Source organism: Salvelinus alpinus, chromosome 6, assembly GCF_045679555.1.
Source record: "Salvelinus alpinus chromosome 6, SLU_Salpinus.1, whole genome shotgun sequence".
NCBI lineage: Eukaryota > Metazoa > Chordata > Actinopteri > Salmoniformes > Salmonidae > Salvelinus > Salvelinus alpinus.
In genome coordinates, this window is record NC_092091.1 from 60930240 (window position 1) to 60948025 (window position 17786).

Here is a 17786-nt window from a genome sequence, read left to right on the forward strand (position 1 = left end):
GCTTCTTGACAGATTCGCATAAGAAAATGTTGCCAAATTCAAGTGCAAATCGAAACATAAAAAGGGACATTTCATGAAGGAGAGAAAACCACATACCCACTCCCAGAATCCGGCAGTTGAGATGAACAGCATCAATGACTGCCTCCGTACACATCTTCAGTATCAGCTCCATCCTCGTCTCGTAAGTTTTGGGGTTCGCCTGGGTGTACTTCTTCACTATCTTACCCTACAATTAAAAATACGTATAAATCAGACCAATACAATAATATTTCAAATAAAATGTTCTTTAAAAATGAAATGTTATTTAATTGTTGCCCATATATAAAATAAGAAAGTATACGCCATTTAGGAGACAATTTTATCCGAAGCGACTTAGTCATCCTTGTATGCATCACTATTGGTGGCCAAAGCAGAGCTCGAACCCACAACCATACAAGTGCCTTGCTCTACCAACTGAGTCACAGAGAACCAAAGTTTTAAATTGTTGCCCACAAATATATTTCATGCATATCAATCCACTTGTTCAACACAATCAACCCATAAGTACATTTGGTACATTATTTGATAAGGAAGGCCACACAAGCAATGGACAACACAATGTGCTTGGTTGACAAGTCAGTGCTTGTCTGACGTCAGGGATTTAATCAGTAGAATGCTATAACTGACAGCAACTTTCATCTGAGCAGCAGATGCTCATGGTGGTTCTCACGTAAAGTCAAATCAAAATGGGGCCTAATCAAATAAAAATAAAAAATAAAAATGTGTGTTTAAGACGACTTCCGTTAGGCTAAAGAATGATCGGTTGACTGTTGACATTCTAATCTCCAACTTCAGAACTAATGGTTAGAAGATGACTTCTCACTGTTGACATTTGTGTTCAACTCCAACTTACTCACCGACGAAAATAAGTTTTAGACAATACACATGCCCGGGACAAATAACAAATGACATTTCTATAGCGCTTTCATCACCTGAAACCACTTCAAAAGCAAGAAATAAACAAGCAATACATCATGAGTAGCCTAGCTATAGTTAGGTCAACCAATAGAGGCCAAGTCTTTGAAAGCGGCATCCTCCAAAAGATGGAGAGGGACAGTTCATGGCTTGATAAGAGGAAGGTGGGTCAGGGTAAAAAAGGCTAGAAATGGTACAGGCCTCGGGCTTATTCCATGAGAAGTGCAACGTCACTAAATATGCGTAGGTCTAGAACAGATTGTACATCACGCCACCTTGGTATGGTACAGTTGAAGTCGGAAGTGTACATACACCTTAGCCAAATACATTTAAACTCAGTTTTTCACAATTCCTGACATTTAATCCTTGTAAAAATTCCCGGTCTTAGGTCAGTTAGGATCACCACTTTATTTTAAGAATGTGAAATGTCAGAGTAATAGTAGAGAGAATGATTGATTTCAGCTTTTATTTCTTTCATCACATCCCCAGTGGGTCAGAAGTTTACATACACTCAATTAGTATTTGGTAGCATTGTCTTTAAATTGTTTAACTTGGGTCAAACGTTTCGGGGAGCCTTCTACAAGCTTCCCACAATAAGTTGGGTGAATTTTGGCCCATTCCTCCTAACAGAGCTGGAGTAACTTAGTCAGGTTTGTATGCCTCCTTGCTCGCTCACGCTTTTTCAGTTCTGCCCACAAATTTTCTATGGGATTCAGGTCAGGGCTTTGTGATGGCCACTCCAATACCTTGACTTTGTTGTCCTTAAACCATTTTGCCACAACTTTGGAAGTATGCTTGGCGTCATTGTCCATTTGGAAGACCCATTTGCGACCAAGCTTTAACTTCCTGACTGATGTCTTGAGATGTTGCTTCAATATATCCACATAATTTTCCTGCCTCATGATGCCATCTATTTTGTGAAGTGCACCAGTTCCTCCTGCAGCAAAGCACCCCCACAACATAATGCTGCCACCCCCGTGCTTCACGGTTGGGATGGTGTTCTTCGGCTTGCAAGCCTCCCCCTTTTTCCTCCAAACATAACGATGGCCATTATGGCCAAACAGTTCTGTTTTTGTTTCATCAGACCAGAGGACATTTCTCAAAAAAGTACGATCTTTGTCCCCATGTACAGTTGCAAACCGTAGTCTGGCTTTTTTATGGCGGTTTTAGAGCAGTGGCTTCTTCTTTGCTGAGCGACCATTCAGGTTATGTCGATATCGGACTCGTTTTACTGTGGATATAGATACTTTTGTACCCGTTTCCTCCAGAATCCTCACAAGGTCCTTTGCTGTTGTTCTGAGAAAGTACGTTAATCTCTAGGAGACAGAACGCGTCTCCTTCCTGAGCGGTATGACGGCTGCGTGGTCCCATGGTGTTTATACTTGCGTACTATTGTTTGTACAGATGAATGTGGTATCTTCAGGCATTTGGAAATAGCTCTCAAGGAAGAACCAGACTTGTGGAGGTCTACAATTTTTTTTCTGAGGTCTTGGCTGATTTATTTTGATTTTCCCATGATGTCAAGCAAAGAGGCACTGAATGTGAAGGTAGGCCTTGAAATACATCCACAGGTACACCTCCAATTGACTCAAATTATGTCAATTAGCCTATCAGAAGCTTCTAAAGCCATGACATCATTTTCTGAAATTTTCCAAGCTGTTTAAAAGGCACAGTCAACTTAGTGTATGTAATCTTCTGACCCACTGGAATTGTGATACAGTGAAATAATCTGTAAACAATTGTTGGAAAAATGACCAAAACTATAGTTTGTTAACAAGAAATTTGTGGAGTGGTTGAAAAATGAGTTTTAATGACTCCAACCTAAGTGTATGTAAACTTCAGACTTCAACTGTCCATCATCTTTTTATCTGCAACTTTTCTAGTTCCATCTTTGGTGGTTATGGGTATTCATCACAAACCTGAACTAGTTGGGTGTAGAGGGATAATGAACACACATGGATGGTTAGATAGAAATCTTGGAAGCACACGGCAGTGTGAGAATAGATGGATAGTGTAATGTACTGTATGTTTATTTTGCTGATGTACAACCAGGAAGGTGATTTATGGTTTAAACCAATCACGACTAATAAGATGAATAATAATGAATCTAACATGCGGTGTAACCCCCACCTCACGCACCCCCCTCTCCAACCCCACCCCTATCACCGTACCCTCATGCTGACGATGGCCACGCGGAGGTTGGTCCCCCCCAGGTCGACAGCTAGGGCGCTCTGAGTCTCCAGGATGTGGTCGATGTCCTGGGAGATGTCCCACTCCTTGACGGGGGGGAAGCAGAAGGTCTTCTGCAGCGGCTCATCAAGGTCGATGGTCTGCAGGAACTTCAGGATGCGAGGCACTGCGTTCCCGTCGCCGTAGATCTTCGAGCTGAGGGGGGATCCCACAGGATGAAAAGGGGAATTTTAGTGAGATTTCAGTTCTATGAAAAATTGCAACTTTGATGGTTACTATAAAAATTGAGGATTTTAGCTTTTAGACCAAATCTCAGTTATAAGAAACACCGACAGAGCCAATGCTGCCGCTTATTGGCTGACAGTCGTGGTATATCAGAGTGTGCCTGTCCGGCAGTGTTTAATAGGGAATGATGTTACAAAACAGGTTGTGGGGGGGACACTATGCTTACGAATTGGTTTAAGAATATTGACAAGTTCCAGTTGGGATACAAGTGCACTCTGATCATCTCAATTCTCATTTTGGCCAAATAAGTGGCAGACTCAAGTGATTGACACTATCAAACACATCAGCAAGTGGCCACTCCATAAAAGGGCTTAGGGCCCAGGGTTATTTCAACATAACATTGGCGACATGTTCTCTTACGTAAACAAGTCTGGAGGTGCTGAGTAATGGGCAGGCCCGTCTCACTGTCTGGAGGGTCTGGCTGCTACGATTGGATAGAGCGCAATCAGCACTGCTGTTTCTCTTCTGTTAGTGGGCACTGGGCAAGATCGCAATCCATCCCCAAGTATGTCGTGACAAACTCAGTTTTGGACGAGACTGACTTTGACCAAAATGATCCTATTTTACACTTTGTAATCAATTTTGACTCGTATCGATGCCACATAGGCCGTTTAAAACCAAATACATTGGTTCTAAGGGCCAGTTGACCTTTAAGTTCAGTTCAGAGTTTCTGTAATACACACTTTCCAGTGTTCTATTTGTGACACTCAAGGTGCAGGATGATGGTCACTAGACTTGATACTGAATGTTATGGATTATTGTCATATCTGTTGATGGTGATTGACGCCAGACTGGATGTACAAGGACACTGATTATTCACTGTTGTATTGTACTGATGATGTTCTGTGACTACAAGACTCTCGGGCTTGTATTTCCACAACATTTGGTGCTTTCTGATTAGGATATAAAAGGACCTGTCTCCAAGAGGCTGGTGTTTCCACAACATTTGGTGCTTTCTGATTAGGATATAAAGGACCTGTCTCCAAGAGGCTGGTGTTTCCACAACATTTGGTGCTTTCTGATTAGGATATAAAGGACCTGTCTCCAAGAGGCTGGTGTTTCCACAACATTTGGTGCTTTCTGATTAGGATATAAAAGGACCTGTCTCCAAGAGGCTGGTCTTTCCAGAACATTTGGTGCTTTCTGATTAGGATATAAAAGGACCTGTCTCCAAGAGGCCAGTTAGACATTTTCTCTGCTTCTGCGCTGGGTGGTGTCTCCCTGTTGGAACTTGTTATAACCCTGTAATAACCCCTTTTCTAGAGGTTATGTAATGATGCTTACCAGGGGTATCTCTTCCCAAACTGCAGCTCCAGGGCATGGTAGATCTTATTCTGAGTGTCTGCGTCTCGGACATGGAGGACGTTTTCACCTGGGAATAGAAAATACAGCTCAACATCCTATAAGAATTCGTAATGGGACGACTGGAAGAATGACAACAAAGCAATCGCCAAACACTCATACTGTACTGGCAAAGCCTTCAATTAAGAACTATACCAGGAAATATATAATGAAAAAGTAACACTGGTAACCACAAGTAGGCCCCCTAGTCTGCTCCAAATGGAGGCCACGCTTGCCTCCATAATGGCACACCATTTCTCCATTTAGTGCACTACTTTTGACCAGGGCCCATATTCAAGCACTATATAGGGAATAGGGTGCCATTTTGGACAAACCCCATGATTCTAGACCACCTGGTAAATGGTCATTGACTTCAATAGACCCACCTACCAGTCTCTCTCCCAGTCTGCCTGGACCCCAGGTTGATGACGGGGGTCCCGAAGGCCCCCGCCTCTCTGACGCCACAGCTGCTGTTGCCGATCATGGCCCCAGCGTGACACACCAGCTGGATGAACTGCTCGAAGGGCACGTGCTTCACCGCCCGGAAGTTAGGGTGCTGCTCGACGCCCTTTTTCCTCATCACGCGCACCATCTCCTTACTTCCTGTTGGGGTCATCAAGGAGACGGGACAGGGGTTACAAGACGGAACGGAGAAGACTGTGGGATGTCTAATTTCACCGACTCCTACACAGTCTACAGTTGGAGATTCAACTCTAGCCATGTCATGTTTTGCGGTAGTGTTTTGTTGGATTTTAAGTACTAGTCACTTGGTATCTAATCCTTTCTGGGGAAGTTCTATGCCCTTCAAACCAGTCCTAGCCCTAATCATGAGACAGACTGAAGGATTGCAGCTGAACTAGATAAGCAGATACCTTCAACAGAGCAGCCTTCTCACACTATTGACCAAGGGAGGGCTGACACTGTAGCTCCAGCTCCACGATGTGTGTGTGTGTGTGTGTGTGTGTGTGTGTGTGTGTGTGTGTGTGTGTGTGTGTGTGTGTGTGTGTGTGTGGTTGCGCAATATGACGGGGCAAAGAGGAGAGAAATAAGGAAAGGGCGATGAAAAAAAAAAAAAACAGAGAATCACCACTGACCTGCGTCTATGTTGGGGAAGAGGACGAGTGTTTTCTTGTTGAAGGTGATGAGGGCGTCCAACATCAGCTCGTAGATCTTGACGGAGTTCTTTATGTCGGTGGTGACCGGGTGCTGCAGGGCCACGATGTAGTCGTGCTCCTTCACATTGTCTCCTGTGAATGTCATTTAGAACATTCTAGTACTTTCTGAACAAGGGGAAGTCAACAGTCTACCGCTACCACTGTTCTTAACGCTACCACTGTTCTTTCTGCCCCGTAGGGACTAGCTAAAAGCACCATAAATCTGTGAACTGATTTAACAACATTCTTATAACACATTTTCCACGCCGAAGGTACTAGCTACTGTACCAGATCACTGTACTATATAGTGGTATATATACCAATCCTACTGTCCTAAAAGTTGTAATAAAAATGGTGGCCCTTTCAACCCGCTTGGCCTGCAGCCTTGTCAATCACCCTTTTACTCAAGCCTCCACCTCATTCCAACCAATCAGGTCACTTGGACGCACTCCAGGGCACCACCTACTCACGCTCCAAGTTAGGGTACGTTACCTGTATCTCGAGAAGACAAGTTGTTGGGATGCTGACTGACTTTTCAAATGCCGTTTCTGAAGTGTTGTGCGTCATTTGACGAGTGCGTGTTTGAAATGCTAGTGGGTTCACGTTGGGTGTAACGTCAGCCAGTGTTCGTTATAACTGTATGACAAAGACACAGCGACCTTGTCACCTTGGCGATGTAAAGGCAGGCCATGACCTACAACCTAAAACAAAAACGCGATCACTGTCCTCAGTCCAGGTAACTGTAGCGGACTAGGTCATCAAGGTCAGTACTATGTCCGACCAAGAGATCTCTGCATATTCAAATAGGAGTTCAAAGCTGGTGCTGTGCAGAAACTGTAGCTGTTTTAGTTTGGTGGCATGACACTGACAGCAGAGGTTGTTATTCCCTGCCTGACCAGGAAAAACTCTGGGCCCTGGAACCTGGCTATTAGTCTGGTATACTGCATTGAACTGCGTTCCCCGCTGAAAAAGTTGGAACGCCACTGATTTAGGGGTGAAGGATAGGTACTACTACACGTACCGAGCCAGTTCCTGATGATGTCCATGTAGTCGTCACGGTGATGGGCGGCCAGCAGCTTGTCGTAGGAGGGGCAGCCGGCCAACAGGATGCGAGTGTGGTCCTCACACATGGCGATGAGGTGCTGTTCGGCGGTGCGGGTGCAGCAGGCGTGGTAGTGGGCCAGCTTGGAGATGGCGTGGCGGATGGAGTCGTCGATGGTGCCACTCACCTGGGATGGGAAAGGAGGAATCAGGGTAAAAGTCTGTTTATTGTCTCTGTGGCGGTTCGTTGAGTGTCTGAAGCACTGCTATTGCCCTTAGGGAACAAATAGTTGTTTTTATTGAACCAAGACCATCATTATCTCTGTTATGTTGCCTTCTTTGGTTTCCAGTACTTTTGTGTATTTTTGGTAGCCTCGTTATTTTTTTATGGTAATAACTCAGTAATTACAGAGTTAAAATGGCAATTACAGAGTAAATAGTAAGTAAAATACACAAAACGACAGTTCAAAAACGTCCTATATCAAATACCAGGTAACTACAAGTGGAGGGAGGCAACCAATAATTTAATCTAGTTATATTCACCTCCCAACACAGATATACCCTACTTTGATACATGACATCACTTCCTCCATCCCCTCACCTCTCCTCCCTCCAGGTGCAGGATGCGAATGTTCATCAGGGCGGCAGCCGTTGCCAGGGCGAGGGCATCGAAGCGGTCGCCGTGGACGACCAGAATGTCGGGGCGAAGGCGGTGGAGAACATCTGGCAGCTTAACCAGCGCCAGACCCACTGACTCCACCATGGCTGCCTCGTCCTCCCCACGCACGATGGTGTGCAGCTTGGAGCCGATGTCAAAGTCATCCTGCTCGATCATCCGGAACGTGTTGCTAAAGGAGGACAGGTGGTCAAACCAATAATTTCATTCATGAAAGAATACATTTTAGACAAATTAAAAACACATCAAGTTGATTCAACTAAGTGAAATGAAGAATAAACACAAAATATCGTCACAGATAAAAACACAAATTCAGACTTATTTCCATTGTGGTCCTCATTTAGGACAGGAGTTTTTCCTGGTCAGGTTAAGCAATCAGAAAAAACTTGACATGATTACTCAATTAACACTTTTTCCTCAGAGTGCAAATAAACAATGACTGTCATTGTAAAAACATTGGCAAATAGTTGTGATTTCAGTGGATCGGGAAAAACTAGTTCCAGCACCACCACCTTCAGCTCAAACTCACCCATAATCATCAATGAGATGGGATCCCAGCACCACCACCTCGAGCTCAAACTCATCCATAATCATCAATGAGATGGGATCCCAGCACCACCACCTCTAGCTCAAACTCATCCATAATCATCAATGAGATGGGATCCCAGCACCACCACCTCTAGCTCAAACTCACCCATAATCATCAATGAGATGGGATCCCAGCACCACCACCTCGAGCTCAAACTCATCCATAATCATCAATGAGATGGGATCCCAGCACCACCACCTCTAGCTCAAACTCACCCATAATCATCAATGAGATGGGATCCCAGCACCACCACCTCTAGCTCAAACTCATCCATAATCATCAATGAGATGGGATCCCAGCACCACCACCTCTAGCTCAAACTCACCCATAATCATCAATGAGATGGGATCCCAGCACCACCACCTCTAGCTCAAACTCATCCGGGTTGGCCTTGATGCCAAACATGATGGGCGCCAGCTTGGAGTAGTCCGCCCGGTTACACGTCGCCACGCACACCCGCAGCTTCCTCGTGGCTTTGTTCTCCTCCATCTTGTCAGTCTTCTCTCTCATCCTCTGCATTCTCAGATAGTACAGTTCCTGGTGAGCAGAGAAAAAGCGATGGTGTTCAGAGTTGAGATGCTGGAATGTCAGTCAAAAGAAGCTGTGCTGAAAACAATGAGGTCTGATGCTCCTCGTCCTGTTGTGGCATGGTGGATATATGTTAAAGCTAGAATCTGCAGTTGCTACATCCATTTTTGGACTTAGCAATTAATGATACCCATTGATTCTTGAAGAACATAACTTATAAAATGCCTCATGAGCTAAGTTCAACTGTTGTACCTCATCAGAACCCCAGAATATAAGCTTGTTTTACTCTGTTTGTAAACGGTATAAATCGATGGTCAGTCATTGAATCCATAGCTCCATCTATGAATCTGAGAATGGCTACATTTCGCCAGGCCCATCCTTCAGCTTTTTACCACAACGGCGGTGAACGCTTTGTTTTAACTAAAGATTTTAGGTTTAAGGTTGAGCAATAACTGACAATCTTCATTGGCTCTTCTGAGGGGTATACTACAAAGCAAGCTAGATGTTCCTCAGGTTTTTATAAAGCTAGTCAGCTTCACTTTCCAGCTCAGGTTATATATGTATTATGGCTATTGATCGTGCACCCGCAGCTTACTCGAGCCTGCTCGAGCTGGGCTTGTAACTGCGTGTTCATTGCGCACGTGGCTAGTCGAACTCTGAACTCTTCATTGAAACATCAATCCATGGGTGAGTCAGTGCCACATTTTCATTTGTGCTGAAATCCAAATGAAAGAAAAGGTTATTTTGCAAATTCAGCAGGATATGGTGTGAAATAGGCTCTTTGAAGTGTTCTTTTATTACGTACAGTTAATGCCATCTTTGGTATGCACAAGCATAGCATTGATAAAAATAAATGTATTAAGTCATACAAAAGTTTCAAATGCATTCTGTCATTACTAAATGTGTAATGTGATAGCTACTTTAACATGACTATTTAACACTTAAAAAACATTTGATTAATAAAATATTTAAATGAACACCCGCCAAACACGGGTAGATTTTGGCATTGTCGGGTAAGAATGTCTAATTCAACAGCACGTGGTCACACTAACCTACAGTGTGAGAATTGTATAATAACAGTCAAGTATGGGCACAAGTGCGAGTTGTGATTTATAGATAAATAAATGCTGCAGTAGCTGTTCTCAAAGATTTTCTGCCATTTTGTTTCATATATGGTAATCCACAAAGAAATCTAAATCTAACATTATAGGAGGGGGGGGGGGAGCGCTCAAGATGGCGGCATTAGAGGTCATAGAATTTCTAGCTGAAGAACAATTTAGGGTTCACTCAAAGTTTATAATTTTAGGCTGCACTTGTAATAAAAAAAATAGAACCATACAGTGTAGCTATTTTGAATAATTACTCAAGCCATTTAAATATTTTTGGGCCGATTTCAAACGAACAAGCTAGCTAGCTATTGAAAAGTTTCAGCATGTTTAGCTAACATCTTCATAGCTAGCAGCATGGAGTCAGGACAAACTGTTGCTGTTGCCGAGATAAAGGATGTTGAGACTTCCAATGAAAAAAAAGAGGTATTGCTGAAACTCATTCATATGCTTGTAGTGTAGAAAAGGGGGGTGAATGGGATTCATGCCCGAATACCCCAACCAAGGAGCAGCTTCCAAAGAAGCTGAGAAGCGAACCATCACTGGTTCAGCTACAGGACAACATCGTCCGCATCCTCACGGCTAAAATCAACGAGAGTGCAGATGACAACATGGACTTGGGTGAAAAAGAACTCAGCATCCTTAACCTGAAGAAAGAAAGTAAATACTCTAAAGCAACATTGAAAACTCACAGAAATGGAGTCAAAGGTTAACGAGACTGACCGGTACAGTCGGAGAAGGAATCTTCGAATTTACGGAATCGCAGAAAGATCTGACAAGAACATTGAAGCAAATGTGACGGACATTTGCTGGGCAATAGTCCCAGAGGCCGGGCTGAGTGTTGTTGCAGGTTCCCTGGATGTGGTGCACCGCCTGCGTAGGCTGAGAGATGAGTAGAACAACCAGCCACCACGACCAGTGATCATGAGATTCATCTCCAGGACAGCGAGGGATCGGACATGGAAAAGTGCAAAGAAAAATTACTATTTCAAGAACAACAACCTGAGGTTCAAAATGGACAGCATTTGATAAAGAAGCTTGGAATCGTCTGTGGCCGAGGATTGAGAGAGCAAGGAAGGAAGGGAAAAGTACATACTTCGCAGGAGCGAAGGCTTGTCAAATGGCAGGGAAATTCACACTGACAACTAGCTTCTTAACGGCTACTGGATTTATCAAGTGAGTGGTGCAGGAGTTATTTTATTTGCAACTGGTAAAACGTTTCATTTTGTGAGGAAAGAGCATTCTTTGTTTTTCATGGCAGAGAAATTCGCACTGACACTTAATGTTAGCTTGATGGCTATTTGTTATACCAATGATGGCGCAAATGTCAGATTTAACTTACAATTGGTTTAAAAAATATATATAAAAAAAAAAGTTTTCACCTGCATGGTGCAAAGGACTGTTTTATTTGTAACTGGCAAGAACGTTTAATTTTGTGAGAACCCGTTACATGTGAAAACTCCCGAGTGGCGCAGCGGTCTAAGGCACTGCATCTCAGTGCTAGATGCGTCACTACAGGCCCTGGTTCGATTCCAGGCTGTATCACAACCGGACGTGATTGGGAGTCCCATAGGGCGGCGCACAATTAGCCCAGCATTCTAACGGCTTTCTTCCATAGGTGAAGGAGAGGACCAAAGTGCAGCGCGGCTAGTGTTCAACATGTTTAATAAAAGAACAAGTGAAACACTACAAACAACATACAAAATAACAAAATGTGCAAAAACCGAGACAGACCTATCTGGTGCAGACAACCACAGAGACAGGAAACATACACCCACCAAATCCCAACACAAAACAAGCCTCCTACAGTGGGGAGAACAAGTATTTGATACACTGCCGATTTTGCAGGTTTTCCTACTTACAAAGCATGTAGAGGTCTGTAATTTTTATCATAGGTACACTTCAACTATGAGAGACGGAATCTAAAACAAAAATCCAGAAAATCACATTGTATGATTTTTAAGTAATTAATTTGCATTTTATTGCATGACATAAGTATTTGATACATCAGAAAAGCAGAACTTAATATTTGGTACAGAAACCTTTGTTTGCAATTACAGAGATCATAAGTTTCCTGTAGTTCTTGACTAGGTTTGCACACACTGCAGCAGGGATTTTGGCCCACTCCTCCCTACAGATCTTCTCCAGATCCTTCAGGTTTCGGGGCTGTCGCTGGGCAATACGGACTTTCAGCTCCCTCCAAAGATTTTCTATTGGGTTCAGGTCTGGAGACTGGCTAGGCCACTCCAGGACCTTGAGATGCTTCTTACGGAGCCACTCCTTAGTTGCCATGGCTGTGTGCTTCGTGTCGTTGTCATGCTGGAAGACCCAGCCACGACCCATCTTCAATGCTCTTACTGAGGGAAGGAGGTTGTTGGCCAAGATCTCGCGATACATGGCCCCATCCATCCTCCCCTCAATACGGTGCAGTCGTCCTGTCCCTTGCAGAAAAGCATCCCCAAAGAATGATGTTTCCACCTCCATGCTTCACGGTTGGGATGGTGTTCTTGGGGTTGTACTCATACTTCTTCTTCCTCCAAACACGGCGAGTGGAGTTAGACCAAAAAGCTCTATTTTTGTCTCATCAGACCACATGACCTTCTCCCATTCCTCCTCTGGATCATCCAGATGGTCATTGGCAAACTTCAGACGGGCCTGGACATGCACTGGCTTAAGCAGGGGGACCTTGCGTGCGCTGCAGGATTTTAATCCATGACGGCGTAGTGTGTTACTAATGGTTTTCTTTGAGACTGTGGTCCCAGCTCTCTTCAGGTCATTGACCAGGTCCTGCCGTGTAGTTCTGGGCTGATCCCTCACCTTCCTCATGATCATTGATGCCCCACGAGGTGAAATCTTGCATGGAGCCCCAGACCGAGGGTGATTGACCGTCATCTTGAACTTCTTCCATTTTCTAATAATTGCGCCAACAGTTGTTTCCTTCTCACCAAGCTGCTTGCCTATTGTCCTGTAGCCCATCCCAGCCTTGTGCAGGTCTACAATTTTATCCCTGATGTCCTTACACAGCTCTCTGGTCTTGGCCATTGTGGAGAGGTTGGAATCTGTTTGGTTGAGTGTGTGGACAGGTGTCTTTTATACAGGTAACGAGTTCAAACAGGTGCAGTTAATACAGGTAATGAGTGGAGAACAGGAGGGCTTCTTAAAGAAAAACTAACAGGTCTGTGAGAGCCGGAATTCTTACTGGTTGGTAGGTGATCAAATACTTATGTCATGCAATAAAATGCAAATTAATTATTTAAAAATCATACAATGTGATTTTCTGGATTTTTGTTTTAGATTCCGTCTCTCACAGTTGAAGTGTACCTATGATAAAAATGACAGACCTCTACATGCCTTGTAAGTAGGAAAACCTGCAAAATCGGCAGTGTATCAAATACTTGTTCTCCCCACTGTATATATGATTCTCAATCAGGGACAACGATTACCATCTGCCTCTGATTGAGAACCATATTAGGCTGGACATAGAAACAGACAAACTAGACACACAACATAGAATTCCCACCCAGCTCACGTCCTGACCAACACTAAACAAGCAAAACACATAATAACTCTGGTCAGGACGTTACAAGCATCATCTAGGTTAGGGTTTGCCGAGGTAGGCGGTCATTGTAAATAACTTGCCTAGTTAAATAAAAAGGTGAAAAACGAATAAAAATTATTCTTCATATAGTGATAGTAAATATATATATATTTTTTTGTCTTTATTTTTGTATTGTAAAAGGTAATTGCCGACTTATTTAATTCAAGAAACTCATGCCTGTTCCACAGATACGGTGTTTTGGAAGTGGGGTAATGATATTTGGCTTTCATTTAGTACCAGTCAGTGTCACTCTTCTAAAAATCTACTTTAAGGATCATACACTGAGGAAGCAGACAACGCAGGGACATGGATTATGCCATTGGTAGATGTCAACCACATTCAATTCATTGTGGTGAATACTTGTGCTACCAATTACAAGTCGAGTATCTATTTTATTTAGAGACATTGAGAGGACAATAAGTAAAATTGTCAACATTTCCCTTGGCCAAAGTAATATGAGGGTGGAGATTTTAATACAGCATGACATGATCATCGAGATAGATGGCCTCCTAAGAATAGCAACTCTGATTGTGAGATAAGAAATTGTGTTTAAGGTTTGAGATATTTGGAGACATAAGAACCCATATAAGAGTATGTTTACATGGAGTACTAAAGACTTATCTATATAGTCCCGTATTGATGTCTGATATCTGGAGATAAGGCTGACAAGGTTGATACGGTCTCAATTGAACCATCGACTTCAATAGACCATAAAGGGATTTCATAACGATACATACGCATGGTTTGTCAGCAAAAAAAAGTGAAAAGGTTACTGGAAACTGAATAAGACTTTACTAGAGAGTATTTAAGAAGGAAGTAGCAGGAATTATTGATAAATATTGGAACTGTGCGTGTGTTATGAATACATTTGGAAGTTACTGGGAACTGATGAAATTTGATAAGGCTTTTGGCCAGTTCAATGGGGAACGAAGTTGCGCGTGCCAAGAGAGAAAAATAATAAGATCATAAAAGGAAATAATGGATTATACAAAAAAAAAAAATATGATCTAACTAAATCAGGAATTACTGGAGCTATCATCACTGCAAATGCAGTTAGACTGTTCCTTTGTGTAATTATGGCAAAAAAATATTTGGGCTGGTAAATTATATATTTTTAAACGAGTGGCTGGTAGATTATTTTTATTTAATTTTTTATCTACCTGCCACAGTGACTGGTATACAACGAGTTAGTTTTAGGCCCGTCTTCCTCAAATGAAAGGGATGATGACAATCTATGCGAGAGGGAGGGAATCTGATTTCATTGGTCCTCAACTTGCAGCAGACACACTTCATTCAGGATAAATGGAGTTAGCCTGCCTCGGAGCAGCTTTATTCTGAAGGATTCGTTGCCAAAGAAATGTACCTGGCTAAAAAGGTGAGACGTTTGTGAGTTGCCCTCAGAGTTGACCAAAGTTTCCTCACTAACTCCTCAAACCAGATTCATAGTATAGGGCTATGGTCTGCTGTGTCAATTAACTATGCCTGGTGATCTGTTGTTGTTCAACCTACAAGGCTACTTCTATCAACAACTCTGATCGGGACTACTACTATCTAGAGGGGAATGTCACGAAGCAGGATCAATAAGTTAGCCAGCTAGCTAACTTAAATGTTCAGAAATAACTTCACATTATTTAGGAATATATGCTTGAAATTGGTACGGACTGATTCGATTGTTATCCAAGTTAGCAGGATCACCAAGTTAGCCAGCTTTGTAGTATATTCCTCTGATCCGACTACAACAACTCTGACCTGGGGCTGTTTTCACAAAGCGTCTAGGAGTAGGAGTCCTGATCTCGGATCAGAACCCCCCCTGTACATTCATCATAATCTAAAAAAGCCACTAACTATGAATATGGACCCTGGGCTACTCTCATCTACACTACAACAGTAACACCTCGTATTGTATCTCCATGCAGGACAATACTCACATGGTTTCTCCTGTTATGCAGGCACTGTTGCATGAAAACAGACCCCCTCCCCCAAAAAGTGGTAAAAAAACAAAATCGCAAAACTAATTAATAAACAAATACTAACCTTATATAGTCCTGTCCTCATGGACAGACACCCGTTCTGATATGGAAGGGCACAGTCTGACAATTATCTCCACAATCATTGGCTGCAACTTATGACAACCAATCACAGCTATGATGTTGAAGGTGCACAGTGACGGGTCCGGAAAAGTCATAGGTCAGAGTTTAGTGCCCCCGCTGCCATTGCATGTAATAAAGGGTTAGAGAGAGGTGGGGTCATAGGGATTTGCAATAGACATTTAGCGAACCAACCACAATGATTTGTCATTCTCAACCATTGGTGGAAAAAGCACCCAATTGTCACGCTTGAGTAAAAGTAAAGATACTTGAGTCATTTTCTATGAAGGTAAAAGTCACCCAGTAAAATTCTACTTAAGTTAAAGTCAAAGTACTTGGTTTAAAATATACTTAAGTATCAAAAGTAAATGTAATTGCTAAAATATACTTAATTATCAAAAGTTAAAAGTAGAAATAATTTCAAAATTCCTTATATTAAGCAAACCAGGCGGCACCATTTTCTTGGTTTGTTGTTTTTATTTACGGATAGCCACGGTCACACCAACATTCAGACATCATTTACAAATGAAGCATGTATGTTTACTGAGTCCGCCAGATCAGAGGCAGTAGGGGTGACCAGGGATGTTCTCTTGAAATGTATGTGAAGTGGACCATTTTCCTGTCCTGCTCAGCATTCAAAATGTAACGAGTACTTTTGGGTGTCGAGGAAAATATTTTCTTAAGGAATGTAGTGAAATAAAAGTAGTTAAAAATATAAATAGTAATACTAGTCTGAATACACTGTATATAAATATGCTTCTGTGTGTTTTGTTTGTAAGCTCAAAATGGACAGTGACATCCAATGGGCCTTTGAAAAAAAAATACTTTCTCAGGTATAAAAATAGATTAACAAGGAAGTAAAGCTTTGAGAAAATGTACTTCAGATGTCTAGTACTTTTCTCCCGGGTGCCCTGTCATGGCTGCCTGCTTTGACGCCTGTCATGTCTCTGCTTGTCTTTGTCAATAAAACATTTCATACTCTGTAAGCCGTCCTGATTACAGAATGTTTCTGAACGTATTATGAATCTACTTCAGTGGTATCTCAATTAAGAAAAGTATTGATATAGCCTACTCTAGCCTATGCTGTGTATTCAAGATTGGTCAAACGCTAAAATCAAATTCAACAGAAGACCAAACAATTTTTCTTTTTTAAAGTCAGAACTGATAACACATCAAGATTGTTCCTAGGTGAATATTTACACAGTATAGGCTAACCCCTGAAATGATCAACAAAACAAAGGAGATGATCTTGGACTTCAGGAAACAGCAGAGGGAGCACCCCCTATCCACATCGACGGGGCAGCAGTGGAGAAGGTGGAAAGTTTTTAAGTTCCTGGGCGTACACATCACGGACAAACTGAAATTGTCCACCCACACAGACAGTGTGGTGAAGGAGGCGCAACAGCGCCTCTTCAACCTCAGGAGGCTGAAGAAATTTGTCTAGGCACCTAAAACTTTTACAGACGCACCATTGAGATCATCCTGTCGGGCTGCATCACCGCCTGGTATGGCAACTGCACCGCCCACAACCACAGGGCTCTCCAGAGGGTGGTGCGGTCTGCACAACACATCACCGGGGGCAAACTACCTGCCCTCCAGGACACCTACAGCACCCGATGTCACAGGAAGGCCAAAAAGATCAAGGACAACAACCACCCGAGCCACTGCCTGTTCATTCCGATACCATCCAGAAGGCGAGGTCAGTACTGGTGCATCAAAGCTGGGACCGAGAGACTGAAAAATAGCTTCCATCTCCAGGCCATCAGACTGTTAAACAGCCATCACTAGCACATTAGAGGCTGCTGCCTACATACAGACTTGAAATCATTGGCCACTTTAATAAATGGATCACTAGTCACTTCAATAATGCCACTTTAATAATGTTTACATATCTTGCATTACTCATCTCATATGTATATACACTGTATATTATACCATCTATTGCATGCTGCTCGGTCATGGCTCATCCATATATTTATATGTACATATTCTTATTCCATTCCTTTACTTTGATGCATGTGTATTAGGTAGTTGTGGAATTGTTAGATTCCTTGTTAGATATTGCTGCACTGTCGGAACTAGAAGCACAAGCATTTCGCTACTCGCAATAACATCGGCTAACCATGTGTATGTGACCAATAAAATTTGATTCGATTTGTATTGTTACAAACGAATCACCCCTTCAACAGAACTAAGACTAGAGAACATTGAGAGGTCTTCCACTAGCTGAAAAGTAA

General features: G+C 42.7%; 1 protein-coding gene across 8 annotated transcripts in view; it reads right to left on the bottom strand.

The window, feature by feature from the left end:
• The window catches only part of LOC139579080 (bifunctional UDP-N-acetylglucosamine 2-epimerase/N-acetylmannosamine kinase-like), a 42255-nt gene that overhangs the window by 12986 nt on the left and 11483 nt on the right, over positions 1 to 17786 (bottom strand). For 4 of the 8 annotated variants that reach the window (XM_071407321.1, XM_071407322.1, XM_071407320.1 and 1 more), the window contains 8 exons: positions 8556 to 8767; positions 7567 to 7813; positions 6946 to 7153; positions 5865 to 6017; positions 5161 to 5373; positions 4714 to 4801; positions 3126 to 3339; positions 97 to 226 (listed from right to left, as the gene is read on the bottom strand). In XM_071407321.1, coding sequence (XP_071263422.1) covers positions 97 to 226; positions 3126 to 3339; positions 4714 to 4801; positions 5161 to 5373; positions 5865 to 6017; positions 6946 to 7153; positions 7567 to 7813; positions 8556 to 8749 — 1447 coding nt within the window. In that variant the 5' untranslated portion in view covers positions 8750 to 8767. Of the gene's footprint in view, positions 1 to 96; positions 227 to 3125; positions 3340 to 4713; positions 4802 to 5160; positions 5374 to 5864; positions 6018 to 6945; positions 7154 to 7566; positions 7814 to 8170; positions 8385 to 8445; positions 8513 to 8555; positions 8768 to 15390; positions 15520 to 17786 lie in introns of those variants that run through there. The other 4 variants (XM_071407319.1, XM_071407318.1, XM_071407324.1 and 1 more) reach the window with 4 other exon arrangements.